We start from the raw sequence: 27,140 nt of genomic DNA on the forward strand, positions 1-27,140 counted from the left end.
CTATATGTGTATACCGCCCTTCTCAGCCCACAGGCGACTCAAGCTGGTTTACAGATAATAATAATAATAATAATAATAATAGCAACAACTTTATTTATATACCACTCTATCTCCCCGGGGAGACTCAGGGTTTCCAAAAAAGAACATCAAAACATATAGAGTCACAACATGATCAAAAAATAACAGTAACAACAATTCAATGCCCAACAACACCATAAAAACATTTAAAAACATTGACATCTATATATATAAAATGCTCTTTGCATAATGAGTTCCTTAAAAACAAAAGAACCAATGAATGAAATCACACCAAAATTGGCAACAATACATCTCACAAGGAGTGACCATCACTCAAAAAATTATGATTTTGTTATTTGGGAGTTGTAGTTGCTGGGATTTATAGTTCACCTACAATCAAAAAGCATTCTGAACTCCATCAATGATGGAATTGAACCAAACCTGGCACACAGAACTCCTTTGACCAACAGAATATGCTGGAAGGGTTTGGTGGGCACTGACCTTGAGTTTGGGAGTTGTAGTTCACCTACATCCAGAGAGCACTGTGGACTCAAACAATGATGGATCTGGACCAGACTTGGCAGAAGCACTCAATACGCCCAAATATGAACACAGATGGCATTTGTGGGAAATAGACCTTGACATTTGGGAGTTGTAGGCACTGGGATTCACAGTTCACATACAATCAAAGAGCATTCTGAACCCCATGAACAACAGAATCGGGGCAAACTTCCCACACAGAACCCCCTATGACCAACAGAAAATACGTAAGGCCATCCAATCCAACTCCCTTCATCAGGGCAAGAAAACATAATCAAAGTCCTCCTGACAAAGAGCCACCCAGCCATCGATATAGATAGATAGATAGATAGATAGATAGATAGATAGATAGATAGATAGATATGATTCACACACACACAGATATAGTATAGATTTGAAAGGAACCCTTAAAGAAGGACTATATGTTGCATATTCCAGAGTAGGCAAACCAGACACTCTCCACATCAACACAGACAAAGAAACACCAAGAAACTGTTTACCCACAAGCATAAAGAAATTACATATATTAGAAACCAACACTTTCTCATTCCTTTATTTTCCAGATCAACAGACTGGGCCACAGCAACGCATGGCAGGGGACAGCTAGTATAATATAAAACCATAACAAGATCAATCAATAAGACATAAATCAACATGGATTAAAATATGTAACAATATAATATATATATACTCATGTATACGTCTAGTTATATTAGTGAAAAAAAATCAGCCAAAAAAAAAACCCTTGGGCAACTCATCCATAATAATAACAACAACAACAATAATGGGTGTCATGCCAAAAGATCTAAGCCGGCATTTGAAAACAATTCACAATCTGTCAACCTCAAAAGGCCACCTTACTTGGATCTGCGCACATCATTCGAAAATACATCGCACAGTCCTAAACGCTTGGGAAGTGTTCGACTTGTGATTTTGTGACAAAAAAAGATAAGCACACATGTATAAATATATAACTAGAACTAAACTAAGCTAAGGCTCAAACACAGTACTAAAATATGGATCTGACTACAGTTCACGAACCACTAATAAATCAAGTGGAATTTTGGAATAGTACTTTTCAACACAATGATTTATTACTGGAAAGGAGATCTATGAGCAATGTCTGGAATCTATATGGGAAATGTATAAGTCTGTGATAGTTGGTTGCACTGATTTAACTCTTTATGCAAGGAAGGAGGAAAGGGTTTATTTTTGTTAGTAACTATATTTAGTAGGAGCCCCCGGTGGCTCAGTAGGTTAAACCAATGAGCTGCTGAACTTGCTTGCCAAAAGGTCATAGGTTTGAATCTGGGGAGCAGGGTGAGCTCCCACTGTTAGCCCCAGTATCTGCTAACCAGCAGTTCGAAAACATGCAAATGTGAGTTGATCAATAGGTACTGCTCCGATGGGAAGGTACTGCTCAATGCAGTCATGCCAGCCACATGACCTTGGAGGTGTCTATGGACAATGCCGGCTCTTCAGCTTAGAAATGGAGATGAGCACCAACCCCAAGAGTTGGACATGACTGGACTTAATGTCAGGGGAAAACCTTTACCTTATATTTAGTATCTAAATAAAAATAATTAAAAATTCAAATGAGATGGGTTTGAATTCAGTGTGTTACGGACTTAGACTTGGAAAATTCTAGTTCAAATCCTCAGACATTGCTCATCTTGTGATAGGTAAAATGGGAAGGAGCCATTCACATGGCAACATGGAGCTATTTGAAAAATGGGATATAAGTATAGTTAGTGAATGAATGAAAGCACACAGATTTTTGAAGAGTTGGATCATGCTGTTTAATCAGATTTATTTTATCACCCAGCAGAAAAAGAACCACTGCTTGTCTTCCTGTTTTCATCACTCACCCTGTTATTAACATGTCAGATGCTTCATACCCATACAGCACTCATTGTTAGTAGATGAGTGGCAGATTATTTTTTTCTTGAAGAGTTTGAACATTTGTGGAACATTAAGTTGTCCCTATCATCAGAACGTATGTGGAGAGTAGAATACACCTCAAAACGCATTAGGTGCCAAGTATTTTTCTCCAAGAACCATTATCATCATCATGATCATAGAATCATAGAATCAAAGAGTTGGAAGAGACCTCATGGGCCATCCAGTCCAACCCCCTGCAAAGAAGCAGGAATGTTGCATTCAAATCACCCCTGACAGATGGCCATCCAGCCTCTGTTTAAAAGCTTCCAAAAAAGGAGCCTCCACCACTGCTGAACGGCTCTCACAGTCAGGAAGTTCTTCCTCGTGTTCCGATGGAATCTCCTCTCTTGTAGTTTGAAGCCATTGTTCCGCGTCCTAGTCTCCAAGGAAGCAGAAAACAAGCTTGCTCCCTCCTCCCTGTGGCTTCCTCTCACATATTTATATCATCATGAGCCATGGTCGCACAATGGGTCAAACCCTTGTGCCAGCTGAACTGCTGACCTGAAGGTCAGCAGTTTGAATCTACAAGATGGGGTGAGTTCCCATCTGTCAGCCCTAGCTTCCCATGTGGGGACATGAGAGAAGCCTCCCACAGGATGGTGAAACATGTGGACATCCCCAAGGCAGTGCCCTTACAGACAGCCAAGTTTCTCACACCAGAAGAGACTTGCAGTTTCTCAAGTCACTTCTAACACACAAAAAACAACATCCCACTTTTCTAAATAGAGATCCAGTGGAAGAGAGCCAGTGTGATATGAGCATTGGAAATATGACTCTGGGAACCAGGGTTTGAATTTGCATTCAGTGAAGGAGACCCATTGGTTGACTTTGGACAAGCCACACCCTCAGCCTGAAGAGCAGAGCAAAGGCAACCCACCCCCCAAACAAATCTTGCCAAGAAATCCCCATGAAAGGTTCACCTGAGGATCACCATAAGTTGGAAATGTTTAGAAAAGGCCTGTACAACCCATGGCCCCTTCTTCCAAAATTCCTGACCATTGGACAAGCTGGCTAGGCCTTCTAGAAGTTGGACTCCTAAATACCTGGAGGGCCAACGGTTATGTAGATCTGGTCTAGAAAGTGCACAACTACAACACAATTCTTGGAAGAGACTTGGTCTATGAAAATTTCTGTAATTAAATCCCAAAAGGCTACATTTTCAGGATCAACTGTTGGGTGGAAACATCAGATGGAATTTATACCTTGCAGAGCATTGACTGAGATAGTATGACATGTTCAGTGATCATCAAAAAGCTTGCCTGGATTATCTTTAATGCTGTTTTCCCACCTGCCACTACACTCTGAAATATCTTTGATATCTATGCTTGTAATTGCTGATTTATTAATTCCCAGCCATATGGGAAAATGTCAGAATAATATCCAGTCATTATTGATGTCCTTGCGCTCCTGCAGGAGCCTGCATTTGAAGCGATGCTAAGTGTTAGTGGGAAGAAAAACTTATTGCTATTTCTTGTTTCACAGTCAAATATCGTGAAGCTCACCAAACCAGTGGCACTATGGACCCAGCAAGATGTGTGCAAATGGTTGAAGAAACATTGCCCGAATCAGTATCAAATCTACAGTGAGTCATTCAAACAGCATGACATAACTGGTAAAGTATGAAATATCAGACATATTTCACTTTGGAATTTCTCACTCTGTGTTTCATTTCTTGTACTCCTTGTCTCGTTTTACCCTTGCTACTTGTCTTACAAGTGGGAACTGCTTAATAAAATGCCTATTAATCATTCATCTAATGTTGAACACTGAACAGTGTGAGGTCAGGAGGGAATAAACAGTGTACAGCTGCATTATTTAAAGGAATGATTAGTAGAAGATCTACAATGAAGGAGCTTTACTGTGCTAACGGTTTCGTGGTTTTAATTGGTGTTTTTGAAGAGATCTGTGCTCACTTTATGAGCCTGGCTTAAGGCAGAAAGTCAAGGAAAAGAAGTAATGAATAAGTTTGGATTAACAAAGTCTTTGAATGCAAGAAATGACGCTCTATAGGTGGAACCATAGCTCAAGGGAGGAAGATGTGCTTTGTTAGAAAATTGCTCTGGAGGTTGGACAGGAGACTGCTGTCCCCAGATAGGTGGTAGTAATGAGGCTTTTTTTTTTCTTTCACTCAGATTTACAGTAGGAGCTGGAATAAAATGATTGGCTTATGCACTTCCCAGTCATCTATTGCTCCTTATTTCCCCTAAGGACCAAGCTGTGGTACAGCTAGTTAGTAGCCAGCTGCATTAAATCACTACTGACCGAGAGATCATGAGTTCGAAGCCAACCCGGGTCGGGGTGAGTTCCCGACCATTAATAGTCTAGCTTGCTGTTGAGCTATGCAGCCCGAAAGACAGTTGCATCTGTCAAGTAGGAAATTTAGGTACCGTTTTATGCGGGGAGGTTAATTTAACTAATTTACGACACCATAAAGCCTTCCAGCAGTGTGTGTAAGAATGAGGAAGTACTCCATCAAGGACTCAGTGTCACAAGTGGATGGTGAAGTGGCAGCTCCCCCTGTGGCCAGAATTGAGCATACCCCCATTTAGCCAGAAAGCTGGAATGCTAAATTGCCTCTGTGCCTGTTTATATATGCTATATGTCTAATGGCATTGAATATTTGCCATGTATATGTGCATTGTAATCCACACTGAGTCCCCTGCGGACTGAGAAAGGTGGAATATAAATACTGTAAATAAAGAAATAATCTGCCCCCTTGTTTTCTCTTAAAGTTTGCTTATATAGTGCATTGCTGTGAGTTTTCACCCACATCTGTGGCAGGCATCTTCAGAGGTTGTGAGGTCTGTCCATAGTTTTTCCAATCTCCGTTGTAGTTTGGTGTGGCACCATTACTCTTTGGCAGGGAAGGCCAAAGGCCATGTAAAATTACATTTGTAATTTTCTGCAGCATTAGGCTGCAGCAGTTAAAATGGTGTCAAATTGCATTAACTCTATTGCGGAGATGATCCCATCTCAGCTCCTACAGTAGATATGGATGACTTGGGTTGTTGTAGGTTTTTCAAGCAACCTCTGAGGATGCCTGCCATAGATGCAGGTGAAATGTCAGGAGAGAATGCTTCTAGAACATGGCCATACAGCCCGAAAAACCTACAACAACCCAGTGATTCCGGCCATGAAAGTCTTCGACTATATATATGTGTGTCTTTTCAGTGAGTCACACATTCAGGTCCCTGAATAATCATGACATAATTTAATGTTCCCAGTTTTTTACCAAGAGAATGCTCATGAGAGATAAATATTTCTCTCCACCCATTCTCAAACCATGTAGTAACTTTGCTTTCCTGAAGGGGGAGCTTGTGCACAAATTACTAGTTTTCTGGCTCCCAATTTTTGTATCAGGTTTTGTGGATGGAGGATAACACTTCAGGGGTTCTAACTTTGGGAATTAATCCAAATTATGCGGAAGACTATTGTTTGCTACTTCGGTGTTTAAAAACTGAATGTATGATTTCTGGTCAAAACTGTTGGCGAATGGGCTTAGTAACAAAAGACCCGCACCACAAAAGTATACAGCAGAGGAGCTTATTTAGCAGCAGTGTGACTCAGAACCAGTAGCCAGTATAAGATGAAATATAATCACGCACAGACTATTGTTATCTTCCTTCAGAGGCCTCTCTTGTAGAAAAATAATATGGTTACAAAAACATAACATAAAATTCTTGTTATATCTTTGCTTCAGCTTCTTGCTTTCATGCTGAGCTTCCCTCTCATGTAGATAAAAAACATACCACAAACTTCAAACTGAAGTGCCTCTCTTCTTGGAGTAGTCAAACACAGCACTCCTTACACTGAGGCATTTTTCACACAGGAGGACGTCTTCACACAGGAGGAGCAAGTAACTCACAAGACACACCTGCTTATATTACTCTACTGGTTTTACTTAGTCATTGCATCATTACTTAGTCATTGCCTGTACATCACTTTTTGTAATTAAAAATACACTGTTAATTATCAATATTTCTGACAAAAACATTCCTGGAACCGCAGGGTTAGAAAGAGTTAAGTATCCCCTCCACACATCAGCTGCTATTTCAATAGTAAAACTGGCACGTTTGTTGCATTTGTGCAATTAATGTCACATCTGGTTTGATGCTTATGTGCAGTTAAATCATACCCGAATGCCTTTGCATCAGAAATGGGAATACTGTTCTAGTGAGATCCTTTCTGTTCCTCCTGAAAAAGAAAGGGGAGAGTTGTCAAAATGTGGCTGCACACCAGTAAATGCAATGTGAGACCCTTGGCTTAAAAAACAATAGAGATACCATATTCTGTCTGTTGTTTTTAAAGGAATAAAGTGTTTCTCTAAAGTGTTTGCACAAAGGAAGAATCTGAGAAAAAGAGGGGGCAATTTCTCAGTTACCTCAAAAGGTCATGTCCCTTTTGGGAAAGGTGCTTGTTTGCAAACAGCTCGTGGAAATACAACAGAGAAGAAAGCATCACTGGAAGGAAGTCTTTCAAACACCCAACCCCTGCAGTTGAATCCAATTTCTTGCCTTTGATTCCACCACATACATTGGGGTATCCAGCCTTTTGGCTTCCCTGTGCTACACATAAAATACACTAACACTAACAATAGCTAATGAGCAAAAAATAAAAAAGGGGGGCATGCATACTTTTTCTGATACTTGCTCCCACAGATAAGCAAAAAAGGTCCTTGCATAATAATCCTAATTTTGCACTGCCCTGTTCAGAGGACCTTTTAAAATCATCAAACATATCAGAAGTTTCGATATAATGTTACATATCTAACATTATTTCTAAAATATATTTATTATAGAAGTAAAAGAAAAGAGGTCAACATAAAACTGGGTGAATACTTGACATTGTTTTTGCGAAATGAATGCATCAGTATTTATTTATTTACCATATTTGTACTCTGCTCTTTTCACTTCGAAGGGGATTCAGAGCGGCCATACAATAGGCAACAATTTGATGCCTTATCAAACAAACAAATAACGAAAATAAACATATACATTTAAAGCTTAAAAATATGTTGTTGTTGTTCATTCGTTCAGTCGTCTCCGACTCTTTGTGACCTCACGGACCAGCCCACGCCAGAGCTCCCTGTCAGCTGTCACCACCCCCAGCTCCTTCAAGGTCAGTCCAGTCACTTCAAGGATGCCATCTATCCATCTTGCCCTTGGTCGGCCCCTCTTCCTTTTACCTTCCACTTTCCTCAGCATAATTGTCTTCTCCAGGCTTTGCTGTCTCCTCATGATGTGGCCAAAGTACTTCAACTTTGTCTCTAGTATCCTTCCCTCCAATCTTAAAAATATAAAGCAATATAAATATTAAAATCAATTATTAAAACTATACAATCCGTAATCATAGTCAAAGCCATTCCAGTCATGATTTCACATATTCCCTCTTATTGTACTGCACTTCTTCTCAATGGCTTGGTCCCAGTGCCATGCCTTCAGTTTCTTTCCAAAGGTCAGGAGGGAGGGCTGACCTGATTTCACTGGGGAGGGAGTTTCATAGCCGAGGAGCCACGACTGAGAAGGCCCTGTCTCTCGTCCCCACCAGTCACGCCTGTGAAGGAGATGGGACCAAGAGCAGGGCCTTGCCAGACGATCTTACTCTCCAAGATGGTTCATAGAGGGAGATACATTTGGACAGATAAACTGGGACTTGATAGGCTAAACCCAGCACTTTGAATTGTGCTCGGTAGCAGACAGCCAGCCAGTGTCATTTTGCTACTGTTATGAATCATCATGTAAATATCTGATATGCAGCATGTATTTTCATTCACTGGACCAAATTTGGCACAAATACACAATACACCCAAATTTGAATACTGGTGGGGTTGGGAGGGGGATTGATTTTGCATTTGGGAGTTGTAGTTGCTGGGATTTGTAATTAACCTAGAACCAAAAAGCATTCTCAACCATGGAATTGAACCAAACTTGGCACACAGAACTCTCCAAAGGCATAAAGTGACAGAAAACCAGCCACCTGACTCACTGAAGTCGCCCAGCTCAATGCAAATGGAAAGAATAAGTACCCATTTATTTGTCCACACAATAAAAATGCAGCTGAATATACATTTCACTTTGGTTTGACTGCTGTGGGGAAGTAGTCTGAAGCTCTAGATCCTTTATTTGTAACCCCCAAATTCTGACATACAGATTTTTTTTCTCCCTCTTCATTTTCCTTGAAAATCATAGTCTGGTTGTCTGATGCTCTGCGTGTGCTGCCACAGATATATGATTGTAGACAATTGAGCTGTGAGGGAACTGTGGTTTATGACTGGGCTTGACAAATTGTAAACTGCTTCAAGAACACAGCTACTACTGACTGTAGATCTGCAAGACCTCGGAGAAGACATGCAGAGGGTATCCATTTTATTATCTTATTCTTTTTTTTTTAGTCAGATGGGATGGGCAGTCTTTAGACTTGCAGGATTTGTTTTGATCATTGCATGAGTCCTGAGACTCAAGTGCCATCGCCTGATCCGAAAGACATCAATTTAGAATTAAATAGTTCTGAGCTTAGAAGTGCCCTCTGAGCCACACAACTAAAGGGAGGCAACTTGATATAGTAGTTCGAATGCTGGATTAAGACTCTGGAAAACCAGAGTTTGAGTCCCCACTTGGCCTTGGAAACTGAGCCTTAGAGGAAAGCAGTGACAATCCTACTCTGAATAGATCTTGCCAAATCCTGTGATGTGGTTGCCGGATGTCAAGTGTTGCCTTGAGAGCATATAACAACCACCACTGAAACTGAATGGATTTCAGGAGAGAATGTTTCTAGAACATGGCCATATAGCCCGAAAAACCTACAACAACCCAGTGAATGGATTTCACTTTCCTTTCAGAGTAAACCCCATCCTCAAGGTACACGGTAGAATTAAAATAATGTCTAGTCACCAATTGACAGTCACCTAAGGCAGAAAAAAACATAAGACCTGAAGTCACAAATGCCTGAATCCATTTTGAGAAGTTTGGGAACCACTGAGCTAGAGTAACAGAGAAGTTCATTTACACCGGAGATGTCAAACTTGTGGAGTTCCAGGTGTTTAGGACTCCAACTCCCAGAAGCCTTAACCAGCTTGTCCAGTGGTAAGAACTTAGAGATCTGAAGTCCAAAAAACCTGAACGTCCACAAATTTGACACCACTGATTTACACCTTTCTCGTTTGAACACCCTATTGAACAAGATAACTGGTGGGCACTCTTACTTGTATATTCAAGGCATTTCTGAGATATGGTGATCATAAGCTGAACCTATCATAAGACAGCAAGCCTTCTTACCATGTAGGAGGGAAACTACACTGTAGAATTAATGAAGCTAGACACAATTTTAACTAACTTGGCTTAATGCTATGGAATCAGGGGAACTGAAGTTTAAAGGACTTTGACCTTTGCTAAAGAATACTGGTGTCTCAACAAACCACAAACCCAGAATTCCTTAGCACTGAACCATGGCCGCTAAAAGTGGTGTCAGACTGCATTAATTCTACAATAAAGATGCACCTCAGTCCGGGAGAAAAAAAGTGGGCTAAATTTAAAATTCGAAGCTAAAGAACATAATGTCCTCATTAAACTACAATATCCTGGGATTCTATAGATATTGACATGCCAATTAATATGGAACAGTAGTGCGATAACTGTGAAAACACCTCTGATCTCCTTTGAGGGAATAGTTGCAGTCCCACCATTTGACTTGCTATTGTGGTGGCACTAAAGGCCAGCCAAATGCCAGCAATTCTCTATTCTTGCAAGCTGTATTAAAGAGAGAGGAAAATGCTTGGACCTTGTGTTCTTAGAAGTCGTTATTCAAAAATCCAGGTGACTCCAGTTTACAACTTATTTGTTACTCATTTTCCAAGTTGGACAGAAAATTTAATGTGAGATAGATGATAGATAGATAGATATGCATGCTCTATGCAACATTCTTGCTAAACAATTTCTATTGCTTTGCACAGTTTTTCTACTGCTGACTTGCAGAAACTGTAAGCCATTATATTGTGTGATCACCCATCTAGCAGGAGGCAAAATGCAGTAAACTACAATTAAATTATATTTTTGCTGCACAAAATGAAAACCAGCACCCATCCCATGTATTAGTGACATGTTATGCTTTTTGGAAATTCTCCAAAGAGTTATGTAAAACTTTCCAGACTGAGACAAGCTATTTGATCAAACCTGTTGTTAAGGGCACTTACGTAGGCAAGAACAGGAAGCTATACATGTGATAACATCACTTGAAAATACTTGAACTAGGTCTCTCTTCAAGGCACTAAAGCTGTTCATTCTCCAACCAGTGCTAGTTTTCAGGGTGTGGAAAATACAGGTAAGGTTGGTGTCATACTGATACTTGCTGGGGCTTGTCCAGAGCTCAGGGTCATCAGGTACCTGATCTGAGGGATTAGGTCAATCAAACTGAAGTATAGTCAGCCCTCTATATTCTCTGGTTTTCAGGGCACAGATCTTCAAAAAAATAAAAACCACAAATAAAGGAATTGCTAATTTTTTTTTTACCTCTGAGAACACACTTTTAGGAATATCAGTGTGACTCTGTGATTAACTTCTGCTGAATATAAAATAACATTGCAATTCCTAGAGAGAACATCAAATCTATGAATAGTCAAATTCACAAAGGTAACTTTAAATGTTGAGTGATGTATCAATAAGTGGGAAAATAAGTTTTAAAAAACAGTTTTTTGTTCATAAGTTTCCACTTTCACAGGAAGGTGGTGCTCCTGTGCCCCTAACCTGTATTAAAAGGGGGAGGGGGAAATTCATGTAAAGCAAAATTATGACTGGGTTGCTGTAAGGTTTTTTTTGGGTTGTATGACCATGATCCAGAAGCATTCTCTCCTGACATTTTGCCTGCATCTATGATTGTGAGGTCTGTTGGAAACTATGAAAATGGACAAGAGGAATCATCTCACTTCTGCAGGAATCTACCGTATACCATGCAGCTGTGAACAAATCTACATAGGGACCACCAAACACAGCATTGCCCATACAAGAATCAAGGAACATGAAAGGCACTGCAGGCTACTTCAGCCAGAGGAGTCAGCCATAGCAGAGCACCTGATGAACCAACCTGGACAAAGCATGTTATTTGAGAACACAGAAATGCTGGACCACTCTAACCTAGTGGTCCATGTCAGGCTACACAGAGAAGCCATTAAAATCCACAAGCCTGTGGACAATTTCAACATAAAGGAAAAAAATGAAAATGAACAAAATCTAGCTACCAATATTTTAAAAAAACCCTCTAAAATCATAACAGTAAACAAAGACGGGGAACTCCAGAAAAGAAACAGTGTCAGCTAATTACCTCTCAACAAAGGATGCCCCCAGGCAGTAAGAAGCCACATCTTGAAAACTGCTAGGTCATTAATGGTAATCAAGGTGGTCAATTGGAACACCTCCCAACAAAGTATTCCCCCAGGTAGCAACCAGCCAGGCTTTGAAGCTGCAAGGCTATTCAGTGCTAATCAAGGTGGCCAGTTGTGACAATCACACATGCCTCAAACAGACAAGAGTTATTTCTCCCACCCTGGACATTCCACAGATATATAAACCCCATTTTCCTAGTTTCCAGCAAACCTCACAACCTCTGAGGATGCCTGCCATAGATGCTGGTGAAACATCAGGAGGGAATGCTTCTGGAACATGGCCATACAACCCGAAAAACGTACAGCAACCCAGTGATTCCAGCCATGAAAGCCTTCGACAACACAAAATTATGACTCTTTTACCCTTATTATGTATCCCTTTTCTTGCCCTGGTTGGAGATCGGAAGCTAATATCCACATGAAATTGATTAAATATGCGGTGACAGTCAGCTCTTCAGGGTATGGAGTGTGCAAACACCCCTTAAAAATAACTTCATTAAAACCTTAAATGTTACTAAAAGGTGTTAATGAAGTGAGACTGAAATACTAAGAGACTTCCAGGATCGTACTTCCAACTATTTAACTGAGTGGTATGCACATTTCTCTTTGCCTTTTCATTGATGCCATTCTTTGTCACATCAACAATGATAGTGTCTCAGAGCTGGTATTTTTCAAAAATGGCTATTGATTTTTTTGAGCGGGCATGGCTTCAGTCAGGTATTAAGTGATGTGTTTTTGAGATCATCTGCTTTCTTACAGGCAAGTTTCCCCTGTGATCCCAAAGGTGGATGCTGAAAATCAATGTGACACTTTTGGAAAAAAAAGTCATTATTGGCAGTTTTGTAGATTCAGGGCAAAATGAACAACAGATGCTTTGCGTTCTGTGCAGTGACGTAACTTTAAGTTTTAATTGTATGCATGTGAATAAACATTAAAAAAAACTTTTAGTTAAGGGAAGGAAAGTGGATAGCTATTGGAGGTGAGCGGAATTAGAGTGGTGCCCGGTGGCGCAGTGGGTTAAACCGCTGAGCTGCTGAACTTGCTGACCAATAGGTTGCTGATTCAAATCTGGGGAGCAGGGTGAGCTCCTGCTGTTAGCCCCAGCTTTTGCCAACCCAGCAGTTCAAAAACATGTAAATGTGAGTAGATAAATATATACCACTCCAGCAGGAAGGTAATGGCACTCCATTCAGTCATGACCTTGGAGGTGTCTACGGATAACGCCGGCTCCTCAGCTTAGAAATGGAGATCAGAACCAACTCCCAGAGTCAGACATGACTGGACTTAATGTCAGGGGAAAACCTTTACTTTACTTAGAATTAGAGTGACATAGTACTTAAATATCCAGAAGAAAAAAATTCCAATTTTAGCTTTCAGGGTCTGACCTTTAAAAGTGCTCTGCTGGTCAAAAATCTCTTTCTTTAATTGTTTTTGCACTGATGAACGCCTTTACTGATTTGAAGCTTTTTTGCTGAATTTAGAGCAGACTCAAAGCTGCACCCTTTTGCCCATAATTTGTGTCTCTCTGTCATGTGCTAGTATTGAGGAAGGGGACTTGCAAATTTGTGAATTGTATGGTATTTTCTCACCCCAGTAAGTATTCCAATGTATAATGGGGTTTACCTATGTCTTCCTGTAACCAAAGAAGAATGTTTGTACACAGAATCAAATGTATGCCATTGAAACTGAGGAGAAAACACAAGGCAGACTAAAAACAAAACAAAATACAAGGTATATTCTTTGTAGTAAGGGGTATTCCCTTTTTGCAGTAAAATCCCATCCAATGAATAATAATCATCATCATATTATAATAATAAAACTGTATTTATATTCCACCCTTTCTTCCCAAGGGGACTCAGGGCAAATTCCAGCATACAAAAAGGGAAACATTCAATGCCTTATTGAGGCACACAATGTTTACAAGTAATCCAAAATAAACCCACATATAAAAACAACACCAGAACCTAACATCAATAAATTAGACAAAACATAATCAAACAATTTATATAATGACATAAAACCTGAACAGTAAAACCGTGTTTCTCAATCTTCCTAATGCTGCAACTCCTTAATACAATTCCTCATGTTGTAGTGACCACCTACCATAAAATTATTTTTGCTGCTATTTCATAACTGTAATTTTGCTACTGTTATTAATCGTAATGTAAATATCTGATATGAAAGCTGTATTTTCATTCACCAGACCAAATTTGGCACAAATACCCAAATACCCAATACACCCAAATACGAATATTGGTGGAGTTGGGGAGGGGATTGATTTTGTCATTTGGGAGTTGTAGTTGCTGCAATTTATAGTTCACATACAATCAAAGAGCATTTTGAACTCCACCAACAACAGAAATGAACCCATTTTGGCACACAGAAGTCCCATGACCATTAGAAAATACTGGAAGCATTTGCTGGGCATTGACCTTGAGTTTTGGAGTTGTAGTTGTAGTGCACTGTGGGCTCAAACAATGATGGATCTGGACCAAACCTGGCACAGATAATATGCCCAAATGTGAACACTGGTGGAGTTTGAGGAAAATCGACCTTGACAATTGGGAGTTGTTGTTGCTGGGATTTATAGTTATAGAGCACTTTGAACCCAGCCAGCAAATGGATCAGCAACAAACTTGGAATACTACCTACATGACCAACATAGAAAACTAGTGGGGTTGGGAGACTGTTTTTGAATTCTGGGAAATGTAGATCACCAATACCAAAAAAGAAGAGATGGACAGGCGGAGAGATCTTCAACCTTCTCTGCCAAAATGGTTCCCATTACCATCAGAAGTATGGGTTTTCTGACAGTCTTTGGCAACCCCCTGAAACCCCCCCCCTCACAACCCCCCCCCCCCCCGGGGTCCTGACCCCCAGGTTGGGAAACATTGCAGTAAAACATTTGCATTGATTTACAAAAAGCCAACCAAAGTTTGCAAAGGCATGTAGGTTGATTGTTAGGCCAGTGATAATGTTGAGCCAACATGAACTAACAGAGTCCGAATACAGGAATTGTTGTCCAGAAATGATCTCTCATTATCTAATCCTCCTCCTAATGCTAGTGATCAATGATGAATGCCATATTCTTTGGAAACTTATTTAGACCAGGCTAATAACCTTTCCTCCATTTGAACAGGAGTTCAGATTTTAATAAGAATTATATGTAACTTGTGGAGGATCAGGATTTGAGAGTTGCTTAGGTGAGGCTTGGCCAAAAAAAGGGTTGGGAACCACTGCTTTGGAGCATTGGGGCAATATTTCTAAATATCCATGTCTTTTTACATAACATCTCTGTGATATGAAATTTATCTGAAAGTCCTGGATGTTGCAGAAAGGCTTATTTATGCTACCAAGTTGGAAAGATAAGCATTTACCCTGCATTTCTTAGAGGTCAGAAGACATTACTGCTTGAGTTACACATGACTGTGTATTTTACAGATGTCTGTTTCAAGCAAATATTTTGGAAATAATTGTTAGCCTATATGTTTAGCCCTTGTTTATATCCTTGTTAACTCCATTCTCTCTTCCTCTTCCTCTTTTCTTCTTTTTCCTATTTGGACTTGGTTTTGGCAAAACCAGTAAAAAAATGTTTCTCAGCTCTCATTGTAAAAGGCATCTCTCAATACTCAGCCATTCAGTGCTATGCATATCATATAGGATGGACCCTACTATTAGGCAGGCTGAAGCAGTTCCTTTAAGATCAAATACCACCTAATTAGATAGGCTTGCCATAAATCAATGCGCAACTTGAAGGCATATATATACACACACACATACACACAGAGCAGATTCATTTTCAATATTTTTTCATGTAAGCTAATAAAATTTCACTGGATCTCAGAATCCTTTCACATTACACAGTTATACCACTTTGATACCACCATAAATGCCATTGCAAAGCCTGTGTGATCCTGAGAATAGTGATTTAGTGGTGTACCAAAGCTCTCTGGCTGAGAATTTTAAATAAACTGCAAATTCCAGGATTCTATGCTATGGAAATTGTGTGATATTCCAGATGTTTTAACTACAACCCTAGCATTCCTCATTATTTGCTATGCTGTCTTGGGCTGTCAAGAGCTTGAGCCCAACATCACATAATTCCAACATTGTGTTAAAATGTCATTATATTTTATCTATAAATTACACAAGAGTTTTTGATTGCTGCCCCCTTGGTTAGAAGTGGCAGGGATTTTTTGGGGGGGAGGAGTGGCAGTCTTCTAACTATTGATGAACCGTCATAAAAGCTCAATGCATGATTAAGATAATACATAAAGTCCAAGTAGGTGAATGCAGACAGACAACATGATCTATTTATTGAAAAGCACAGGTTATTATGCATTGGGGGAAACTGAACTTCAGGGTACATCCATCAAATGCGATGTGTTTTGACCATTCCTACTGTAATCATCTGCATTCTGAGTCATCACACACTGCTTCTTCTTTTTTCTTTTATAAAAAAAAGGGAAACTTTGCCATTCTGGAAGTCAGAAACCTAGGTCTTAAAAGAAAAGGGAAATACAGCCAAAGCCAAGTGGTGATATATCAAAATTGTGCAATTCCTGAATGCCAAAAGTAAATATCTCAAAGTAACACAAGTGAATCTGTCTGTTCCGATCCCAACTGTAAATAAGCACCTTTAGCCATTTCCATGCACATCAGGAGCTCTGAAGACAATTGCTCTCCAACTCAAGAATCCTCCATTTCCATACACTTCCGAAACAGTTTACAAACGTAGTTCCACAGGGTGACCAATAGAAGTAGTTTTATATTGTATAAGGGATTCAGTGGGAATCTGTAAACTGTTTTTAAATGGTGGGTTTGGGGGCTGCATTTGATGAGATTCTCAGAGTCAAATTGGGGCACTTAAGCAGACCAGTTCTGGTGTTTCCAGTGCAAAACAGGTTTCCTTCTTAAGTGCCACAACTGAAACTGGATCCTGGTGAAAGTTTCAGTCAAATATTTGGGCCTTGGAAAAATGGGGGAGGGGCAGCAACCCTCTCCCCACACATTTTAATTTTTAGTTTTGAATAGAAATATGCTTGGTGAAAAGATAGGACTAAGTGACCAATATACCTACCTTCTTGGAAGCTTTTAAACAGCTGCTGGATGGCCATCTGTCAGGGATGATTTGAATGCAGTATTCCTGCTTCTTGGCAGGGGGTTGGACTGGATGGCCCATGAGATCTCTTCCAACTCTTTGATTCTATGATTCTATTATTCTAATCCTAGACATGTTTTACTAACGGCTGTTCAGCTGCTGCCCTTAGAAAGGATTGTGGTATTACTTCATTATGACTGAAATAGTCATTATTTATTTGACTTTAACTTTGTATTAAAATGGTTTTAATAAGATTTCTTGAGATGGGACTAAAATCCAAAAAAAAAATTATGTTTCATATAACCTTACATAAATAGCCTGAAGGTAATTTTAAACACAGTATTTTTAATAATTTGGTGCATGAAGCAAAGTTTATGTACATTGACCCATCAGCCACTGCTGAGACAATTTGGATTTTGAAGCGTTTCAGCTTTCGGGTAAGGGATACTTAACCTATATTATTGTATTTCTTTTTAAAGTCACCATTTTATTATCAATAATGTAGAGTATTGTATTTGCTGGGGTTGTATATGAAGATTATTCAGTTTGTGGTAATTGTGTTTGGACAGCATACACATTAGCTGCAGAAGTGTTTTAAGTGTTCATTTACCACGTCTTCTAGGGAAGAGTTGTTTGTGGCACAGAAGGGTTCAACTACCCTCCTGAATCATATTCAATTTTTTTTGCATATTCAAGGCTTGCCACTCTTTGTTCTTACTTTTATATTATACAAACCAGTTGGCAATGTTCTTTTTTTAAAAAAGCACATTTAATTATTTTTCTAATTTCATTACCTTTGACAGACTGCCTTAAATTGTTTATGCATAATATGGGATTAACATTGTGCAATTATGAATATCACAGAAAACCGCTCAAAATACCTCACTGCCTGAGGATAGATTAATGCTGTGTCGTGGAGCAGAGAATAGAACTTGGAAGCTTGTTGTGGATGCAGAGGTAAAAATTTTCAGAAGGCTTCGTAATTAGAATTGTGAAAACCTAATAAGCCATTTAAATATTTTAATAAAATCAGAGGCTGATTGAAGGCTGCTGTGCCAGCTGTGGCTCAGTGTCTTCCATATTTATGCAAAGGAGTTGTGAATATTTGAGTTCACTACTTTCTATGAAACTAGGAGGAAATTTTGTTGTTGATGTTGTCCATCAACTTGTAGGTTTACAGCATGGTCCTGGAGTCACCACATATATTCATGACTCTAAAGGACAAAGACTCCATCATGTTGTGCCATTGCTTTGACAAGAGACAGAGAGCTTATCATAGAATTTAGAAAAGCAGAAAAGAAGGAATGATTGGATAAACACCAGAGTGTGTATTTGTGACTCTGTGTGTGCATCCCATGTGGGAACGCTTTCGGCTATGAGGCAGCTTTTTGTGCTGCTTAACCTATAGTAGCGCTGCTTTTAATTTTCCATTTCGATTAACATCAATTATTTAATCTCATGAATATTAATAAGCAACCTCAGTTTAGTATTCTTATTTCTGTTTAGTAAATTAAAGAGGAAAAGAAAACAGAAGACCCGCGGAGGCATGGTAAAATGGCCTTTTGAAGTTCTGAATGTTAAGCGTTTGCATTGGTTCAGAACTAGTGGGGGTGGGGCTGAGGGAGCATTTTCTTTCTCATTTTAATTTATGACCTCATCAGACAGGCTTAAAATCAGTGACATATGCTGGTTCCATTTGCCCCACAAGAGCACCCATCCCACAGCATAGAGTTACTTACGGCAGGGCTTCATGGTGCACATGGAGAGGAATCAGTATACATCAGGCAACAGCAACATGGGAGGCTTTCCATGTTGCATAGGGATCAACCAGGGAAAGCCAGGTAGTGGACACTTCCCCCCATGGGATGGGGTTTAGGGTAAGCCGGGCAATGCAAGGTGTGGGTTGAGGGCTTCCCCACATCCTCCACTGGGCACTGACAAATTCACCATGGCTATTCTGGCGGCCAATGTGATAAGGCTGTTAATGAGGCAAGATACATAGATTCCAATACTTTCATAGATGAAAACTAAGGTGTATGTGAGGCCAAGCAATATCAGAGTGTGGTCTAGGAGGCAAACTTTATTAAAAGGAGGAACACAAAACTGAGAGAGGTCGTGGCAGTTTGCTTTTACCCAAAGGCCACACTGTGAAAATAATGCAGTTTGGCACCACTTTAACTGCCACAGCCCAATGCTATGGAATTACAGTAGTTGTAGTTTGGTGAGGCATCAGCACCTTTTTGGCAGAGAAAACTCAGTATCTTGTAGACCTACAACTCTCATGATTCTGTAGCATTGGGCCATAGCAGTTAAAAGTAGCATCAAATTGCATTAATTCCACAATGTAGGTGAACCCCAAATCTACTGGGAAGGATAAGATTCCTTTCCTGCCTCCCCTGTGTTAATCCAGTGGAGACCACTTTGGTACTGTGAACTCAGTTTGCAAAAATTAGTGTCCCCAAACTGAGTTCACGGTACAAAAGTACTGAGAGTTGGAAATGAAGGAGGAATTAGAAGCTGAGACATTTTAAAGGCATCTAACAAAAAAGAATTAGAAATTATTAATTGGGGTTACCCTTTCCAGATCAGGATAGTTGGAGGCTGGTGTGTGTGTGTGTGTGTGTGTGTGTGGAGCAACTTCTTCTGGTGTGAGAGAATTGGCCATCTACAAGGACGTTGCCCAGGGGATATCCAGATGTTTCACCATCTTGTGGGAGGCTTCTCTCATGTCCCCGCATGAGAAGTTGGAGCTCCCCCCATTGCACCACTGGGTGCTCTAGTTGGACGTTATGAATATGTTCTGATTATATTCTATATTCCAGGGTTGCACACTACTGACAAAATATCTTGGACTGTGGGCATGCCCCAATTGCACTCTGTGGGGCAGGGAGGAAAGAGCAAAAAGCCCCAAGATCTCAAAGCCAGTTGTACTCACCCATTTATTCTTGAGGAGGAGTTCAAGAAATCCTGCTCTAGTGCTGTGTTCACTGCTATTAGAAAATGCCTGAGAAACAGGAACAAACTGAAATGCCTGCTAGCACTAAAGTGGGTATGTTTGTGTTTATACACATTTGACTGTGAGTGCATATGCAGTGTAGAACTAATGCAGTTTGACACCACTTCAACTGCACTTGACTCAGTGCTATGGTATCATGGAAGTTGTAGTTTGGTGTAGTTCAGTGAGGCACCAGCATTCTTTGATAGAGAAGGCTAAAGATGTTGTATATGTACAACACTCATGATTTGAGCCATGGCAATTAATGTCAGACTGCATAAATTCTAGGGTGTTGATGGATCCTAGACGTGCATGCATGTGCCATTATGTGCAATTTTCTGTGTGGCTGATTCCAGGTATGACTTCCTTCGATTCTTGGTAAGTTGAAGGGCAATAGGAAATAAGTAGATTGCATTGCAGATGGATAGACTCAATCTAGGATGCCACAAATTTGTAAGACCCGAGTTGATAACAGTATGTTTTGGAGGTCTCTCATTCACAGGTCATTCAAATTGAAGTTAGGCTGACAGGATGCTTATATTGCTTTTAATTGCTGCTGTTCTTTTGTGCCTTCATGTCATTTCAGACTTAAGGCGACTCTAAGATAAACCCATAAAAGGATTTTCTTGGCATGAATTGTTCAGAAGGGGCTTTCCATTGCCATCCTCTGAGGCTGAGAGAATGTGACTTGCCCAAACTCATGCAGTGGGTTTCCATGACAGAGTTTGAATTACAACACAGCTCTTGGAAGCATAGTCTACTACGCAGATCACTCTATCATACTGCCTCTTTCTGCATTTAATTGCATTGTTTTTAAATGGCTTTCAATTGTTTTTAATTGGATGTTTTGAATTGTTTTAATTAATGTTATTGGGAGTTTAATTTTCTTTTAATTATTTGCATTACTAATATTTTAACTAGGTATATGGCATTTGTTTAAGTTTGTGCACCACTTCTAAGTCCTGAAAGTCCAGTAAGATTGAAGAGTTCTGCCACTGGTTTTTGTATATTCCCATTTTTATTACTTGATTTATGCCCATTTATCCTCTGGTGCAAAGCCTGGCCTGTTTGGCTCATGTAGAGTGCTGACAGAGGATGGCATATAATAGAAAATGAGCAAGTGAAATTGCTCCTGGTTCCATGTGTGATGTGATTAGGTCCTGTGATGATATTTCTCATATAGATGTGTGGGCAGGTGCATAGAAAGAGAAATAGCAGAACTAGAATAGATCCACAAATTTCAAACCATTGATAGTGGGTTGAGAAGTCATAATTGTTTCCTGGCACACAATACATGCTATAACAGCAGTAAACACCCCAGCAACATAAAGACCTTTTTGCCTAGTTTATCACATCCCCTTTCTGTTTTCCAACTGGCATCACACTATATTCCAGTGTATTTATCTACTCATCCTGCCCATAGCAAAAGTATTCCCTGTTGTCTTTCTGAACATAATTAACCCTGATCATAGCACCTCAATCAGCATGCCCACAAGTTGTGCATTGCCATGGTTATTGGCACACACAGTCTGCCTATAGAGGTCTGTTGCTAGGCACTTCAGGCATCTGAGAAATTAAATCCAGGGTGCTTCTACACTATATAATGAACACAGTTTGATACCATTTTGATTGCCATGACTCTATGCTATGAAATTGTGACAGTTGTAGTTTGGTGAGGCATCAACACTCTTTGGCTGAGATGGCTAAAGTTCTTGTAAAAATACAGCTTCCATAGCATTGTTCCCATAGCATTGAGCCATGGCAATTAAAGTGGTGAAAATCTACATTAATTCTACACTATAGATGCATCTCTTATCTATGAAAGCTTATGCTACCAACTCCATTGTGTCAGTTAGAAAATCTTTGGATAAAAGAAATTGTTTGTGTATTCATCTGTCTTGATGTAGCTCCAAGACCATGAAACCTAAACAACTGAACGTTGCCACATGTACAGAGGAGATCCTGAGACTTGAGGATGTTTTCTTTGTAAACTAAATTATTTTTTCTTGAATTAAAATTCTATCTTTAGCCTGCTTTCCTGATTTCAGTCACCAGGAGGCAGACTTACTTAATAACCAAACTTGGCTTATTCATTTAATCCAGTGTTTCTCAAACTGTGCTCCTCCAGGTGTTTTGGACTTCACCACCCAGAAATCCCAGACAGCTTACCAGCTACTAGGAATTGTGGGAGCTGAAGTCCAAAGCATCTGGAGGAGCACAGTTTGAGAAACTCTGACTAACCAATGGGGCCTGCAAGCATCTCTGTGTAGTAGTAGTAGTAGTAGTAGTAGTAGTAACAACAACAACAACAACAATAACAGGAAAACTCAGCTGTTATCAAGACCTCAAAATTGAACTTCAAAGGCTCTAGCATAAACCAGTACACATGGTCCCAGTGGTAACTGGCACACTGGGTGCCGTGCCAAAAGATCTTAGCCAGCATTTAGAAACGATAAACATTGGCAAAATCACAATCTGTCAACTGCAAAAAGCCACTTTACTTGGATCTGTGCGCATCATTCGAAAATATATAAACGCTGGGAAAGTGTTCAATTGTGGTTTTATGATACGAAATCCAGCATATAAATCTTGTTTGTTATGTCCTATTGTATTTTTGTGTCAGTAAAATAATAATCTTTATTTATATCCCCCAGGGTGGCTCACAAGAGCAAACAAAAGTGCAACAAGTGAAATAAAGAAGGTATAAATAAGAACAATAAAAAATTAAACACAAAATTGGATAGCAATCTATAAAACCCCTACTGATTAAAACATATTCAGTAAAACAAAGGTCGTGGATATAAATAAGCTGTAAACAATATCAGTCCCATGAAGTGCTAAAGTGAAACCATCACTAAGTCCTTGAATGTAATGATTAAGGTATTAGACATGGTCAAAGGCTTGTTTTAAAAGCCATCTTTTCAGATTTGTTCTGAAAACTTGGAGAGTGGGGCCAGCCTTATTTCTGTAGGGGGAGAGGCATTTGAAAGCCAGGGAGCCACCACCAAGAAGGCCCTTTCTCCTCCTACCAACCATGCTTGAGACAAGAGGAGAGTCTCCCCGGCAGATCTTAGTGCTCACACCAGTTCATAGGAGATGTGATCTTGAAGACAGGTTGGACCTGAATCGTATAGGGTAATAACCTGAACTTTGAATTGGGCCCAGAAACTTGTCGGCAGCCAGTGGAGCTGTAATGCTTTTCTTTGCAGGTTCTATGACAAAAGACTTCAAAGGCAAGTGATCAGATGAAATGGGTGGCCACTAGAATGAATGGAGAGGAAAACATCAAGAAAGAAAGAGAGTGGGGTAGAGGGGATAAAAGAAAGAGCAGCAAGAAAGAGCAGAAAGATAGCAGTGAGAGATGAAAGGTTTCTGGCTCTTGTGAAATTGGTTGTTGAAAAATCTTGAGTCGGCAATTATTAGTCATCTCCTGCAAATCACCAAAGGATCTCCTGATAGATCCAAATATACCTTCCACTCATTCCTTGTTTTGTAATGCATTAATGGATAGTTTTATGTGCAAAATTGTATTATCACAGACAGTGTATCCAGCTGATGCCAAATATAGTCTTGACAGATTCACTCTAGCCTTTTCAAATAGAAAAGACCTTGTTTGATGAGTATTTTATAAATCTGGCAGGGCTATCCAACTGGGCTATGGGTGAGGACTGGTGCTAAAGCTGGGCTTTATGAAGGAAGGACAGTATAATAGAGAATAATATCTAATCATTACACTTCTCCAGCAATCACACCACTGTTTAGATAGCATTTGTTGTATGGATATTTGGCGGTGAGTGCAACCTGGGAATAAATTTGTAAGTGTACATGTAACAAATGTAGATTTATGGGTCTGCCTGCTAAAGATTTAGATTTGTGCTTAATTTGCTTTGTGGGTCTACTTGGTTCTTCCTGAGAGCTCTAAAAATGGGCTATCTCACATTTAACAGTACATTTTCAAACTGGACTAATATGATTTGTGCTTGAATTTATACTTCAGTTGGGAATTGAAGTTATGATTGTTTCCTCCCGTTGAAATTATCAGGCCCTCCCGAATATGTTCAGCTGCAAAACACGACTGTCTTAGCAGTCTTTTATGCTCAAGACTTGTAAAAGATCGATACAGTTCCCATCAGAAGAGTAAATTACCCACTGAGCCACTTCCAGTAATCATGATGTACCATTTCATATTAACTCTTCCCCTTCTCCATCCAGAAGTTTATTGACAGTGCAGGATGGCTAGCATTTTGTTCTCCACCCTCCATAAAAAAGTAATAGGTTGAAAATTAATAGCTTGTTATATCCCCAGGGCTGGGTTTCGTGCTGTGTTATTCTTCAAAGTATAGCCAGAGTCAGATTTATATATGAGGCTCCTAACTGCAAGGGGTGCCAAGGGAGAATCAAGCCAAGCTTCCCCCCTTTATTTGAAACTCTCCTGAAGAAGTGGATAACCATGGAAGACTAGCAAGCCACATTGTCCATCTAGCAAACTTTGAAGGCCCACATCCCTTCCACCTCACCTGCTCCCACACCTATTTTCTTACTTTTTATATAAATTTTTATTTCATTGTGCAGATAAATTATAAAAATTAAAATAACAATTTGTTTTGATACATTTGTACATTCCAATATTCAATCTTATACATTTTGGTTGATTCCTGCTTTCCTTTCCTTTGCATTTCTATACCTATCTATCACTTATACATATCCATTTTTCCTTTTTCGTCCCCCCTCCCCCTGGGAACAGTTATACCTCAGCTCTTTGTATTATTTTATCTCTAGTGTGTCCAGTTACTGATCAATTCCTCTGTTTGCTGTGTGCCATAGAAAAGAATAGGAAAGAGTTATGGGAGAGGCAGTGGAAGGGGTCATGCAAATTCCACACCAGTGGAGAGTGTCAAAAACACTGGGATGTCTGTGGTGGAGGAAACACATAAAATCTAGGATGAAAGCCTTCACTTGGGTGGTAGGCAGTATGGTGTCTGTGGAGGACATTGGCAGGGCTCTTGGGCATGTTCATGACGTTTGCAATGTCATTGGAGGGAGGCCTTTTGGTGTCTCCTGAGCAGGCCCGTAGCCAGGATTTTGTTTCAGGGGGAGCTGAGTTTGATTGGGGGGGGGGGCTGAGTCTGAGTGAAAGAGGGTCTACCCTAGCAAACCTTTTGTATCGTCATCCCAATACCCCCATGCATATGGGATATATTGAGCATGGTGATCAGATCATGATATGAATAAACATAACAGTTTAAATAATGTACCAGTAAGGCCTTCTCACGGACCACCATGAAAATTTCGAGGGGGGGTTGAATCCCCCCAAGCCCCCCCCCCCCCCCCAACCCGGCTACATGCCTTCTCCTGAGCAATGGGAGTTATGGCTGTTTGTGGAGGCAGGAGCCCATTTGTATAAGTGGACACCCCAGCCACACACATACACACATATGTTCACTTTTATTATTTGTATAGATATTCCTATTGGAAGTAATTCTCTTATTTATCAGAAATTTACTCTTGAGGGCAAACACTGATTTGTTTTTATCCTAATTTCAGGAAAGTTAAAACAATCAAGATCTTTGGCCATCTTGATTATAATTGGATGGAAACATTGGATTTTTCTCTCTCCCATATTCCATAATGCTCTTTCTCTCCCCCCCCCCACCCCAATCTTTTTTCCACATTTATTGCCTGACTGTCGAAAGAATAGATCACACTGGCAGATGAAGGGATTTTCCTCTGACAAATTTTTAATACAAAGTTTTTAAAGATCAGAATGAGATTGTTGTATTATTTCAAATGGAATTCTTTTTCATTGTTTCTTATCTTTTTATTGCTTGCTATCTTTTTAAAAACCATTTGCAAGTACAGTACAAGAATCCCTTATCCGGAATTCTGAAATTTCAAATATTCCAGAATCCCAAATTGTTCACATAAATGGCTGAGATATTGTCACAATTGCCCTCTGGTGGTTCTATGCACACCGGGCTCTTGTTGTTTGTGGAGTTTGGTTCCAGGACCAGTGACTATGCCATTTTATGTAATGAGACTTGAGCCTCCAGTGTGGATGCTCAAATCCCAAGACATAGAGTGGCATAGTCATATAAAATGGCAAAATCAAGATTTGCTTTTTGACACTTTGAAAAGATATCAAACTAATGATGGTTTAATCTGTGGAGACAGAATCAGGGGATATGGAAAGCCGACTGTACAAAAACTTTATTTCATACACAAAATTATTTGAAATATTGAATGTAAAATGACATTCAGGTTGTGTGTATATAAGGTGTATATAAAACATAAATGAATTCCAAGTTTAGACTTCAGTCCCATCTCTAAGATATCCCATTATGTCAGGGGCTCTCAACCTTCCTAATGCTGCAACCCCTTAATACAGTTCCTCATGTTGTGGTAACCCCCAACCATAACATTTTTTTCTGTTGCTACTTCATAACTGTAATGATGCTATTGTAATGAATCGTAATGTAAATATCTGATATGCAGGATGTTTTGTCATTAACTGGACCAAATTTGGCACAAATACCCATACACCCAAATTTGAATACTGGTGGGGGGGGGGGGGAGGTATTGATTTTGTCATTTGGGAGTTGTAGTTGCTGGAATGTATTGTTCACCTACAATCAAAGAGCATTCTGAATTTCACCGATGATGGAATTGAGCCAAACTTAGCACACAGAACTTCCATGACCAACAGAAAATACTGGAAAGGTTTGGTGGGGATTGACCTTGTGTTTTAGCGTTATAGTTCATCTATATCCAGAGAGCACTGTAGAATCAAACAATGATAGATCTGGAGCAAACTTGGCACGAATATTCAATATGCCCAAAATTGAACATTGGTGGACTTTGGGGAAAATAGACCTCGACATTTTGGAGTTGTAATTACTGGAATTTATAGTTCATCTGCAATCAAAGAGCATTCTGAACTCCACCAGTAATAGAATTGGGCCAAACTTCCCACACAGGACCCCCATGACCAACAGAAAATACTGTGATTTCTGATTATCTTTGGTGACCCTTCTGATGCTCCCTCGCATCCCCCCCCCAGGGGTCCCGATCCCCAGGTTGAGAAACACTACATTATGTACTTATATGCAAATATAGGCATTTCAAAATCCAGAAAACGAAAGACCCAAATAGTTCTTGTTGCAAGCATTTTGGAT

General features: G+C 39.8%; 1 protein-coding gene across 2 annotated transcripts in view; it reads left to right on the forward strand.

Annotated features, from left to right (window-relative positions):
* Positions 1-27,140, forward strand: part of SAMD12 (sterile alpha motif domain containing 12) — a 226,711-nt gene that overhangs the window by 62,467 nt on the left and 137,104 nt on the right. The window contains exon 3 of one of the 2 annotated variants that reach the window (XM_060775815.2): positions 3,982-4,081. In XM_060775815.2, coding sequence (XP_060631798.2) covers positions 3,982-4,081 — 100 coding nt within the window. Of the gene's footprint in view, positions 1-3,981; positions 4,112-27,140 lie in introns of both variants that reach the window. The other variant, XM_060775814.2, reaches the window with a different exon arrangement.

Source organism: Anolis sagrei, chromosome 4, assembly GCF_037176765.1.
Source record: "Anolis sagrei isolate rAnoSag1 chromosome 4, rAnoSag1.mat, whole genome shotgun sequence".
Taxonomy (NCBI): Eukaryota; Metazoa; Chordata; class Lepidosauria; order Squamata; family Dactyloidae; genus Anolis; species Anolis sagrei.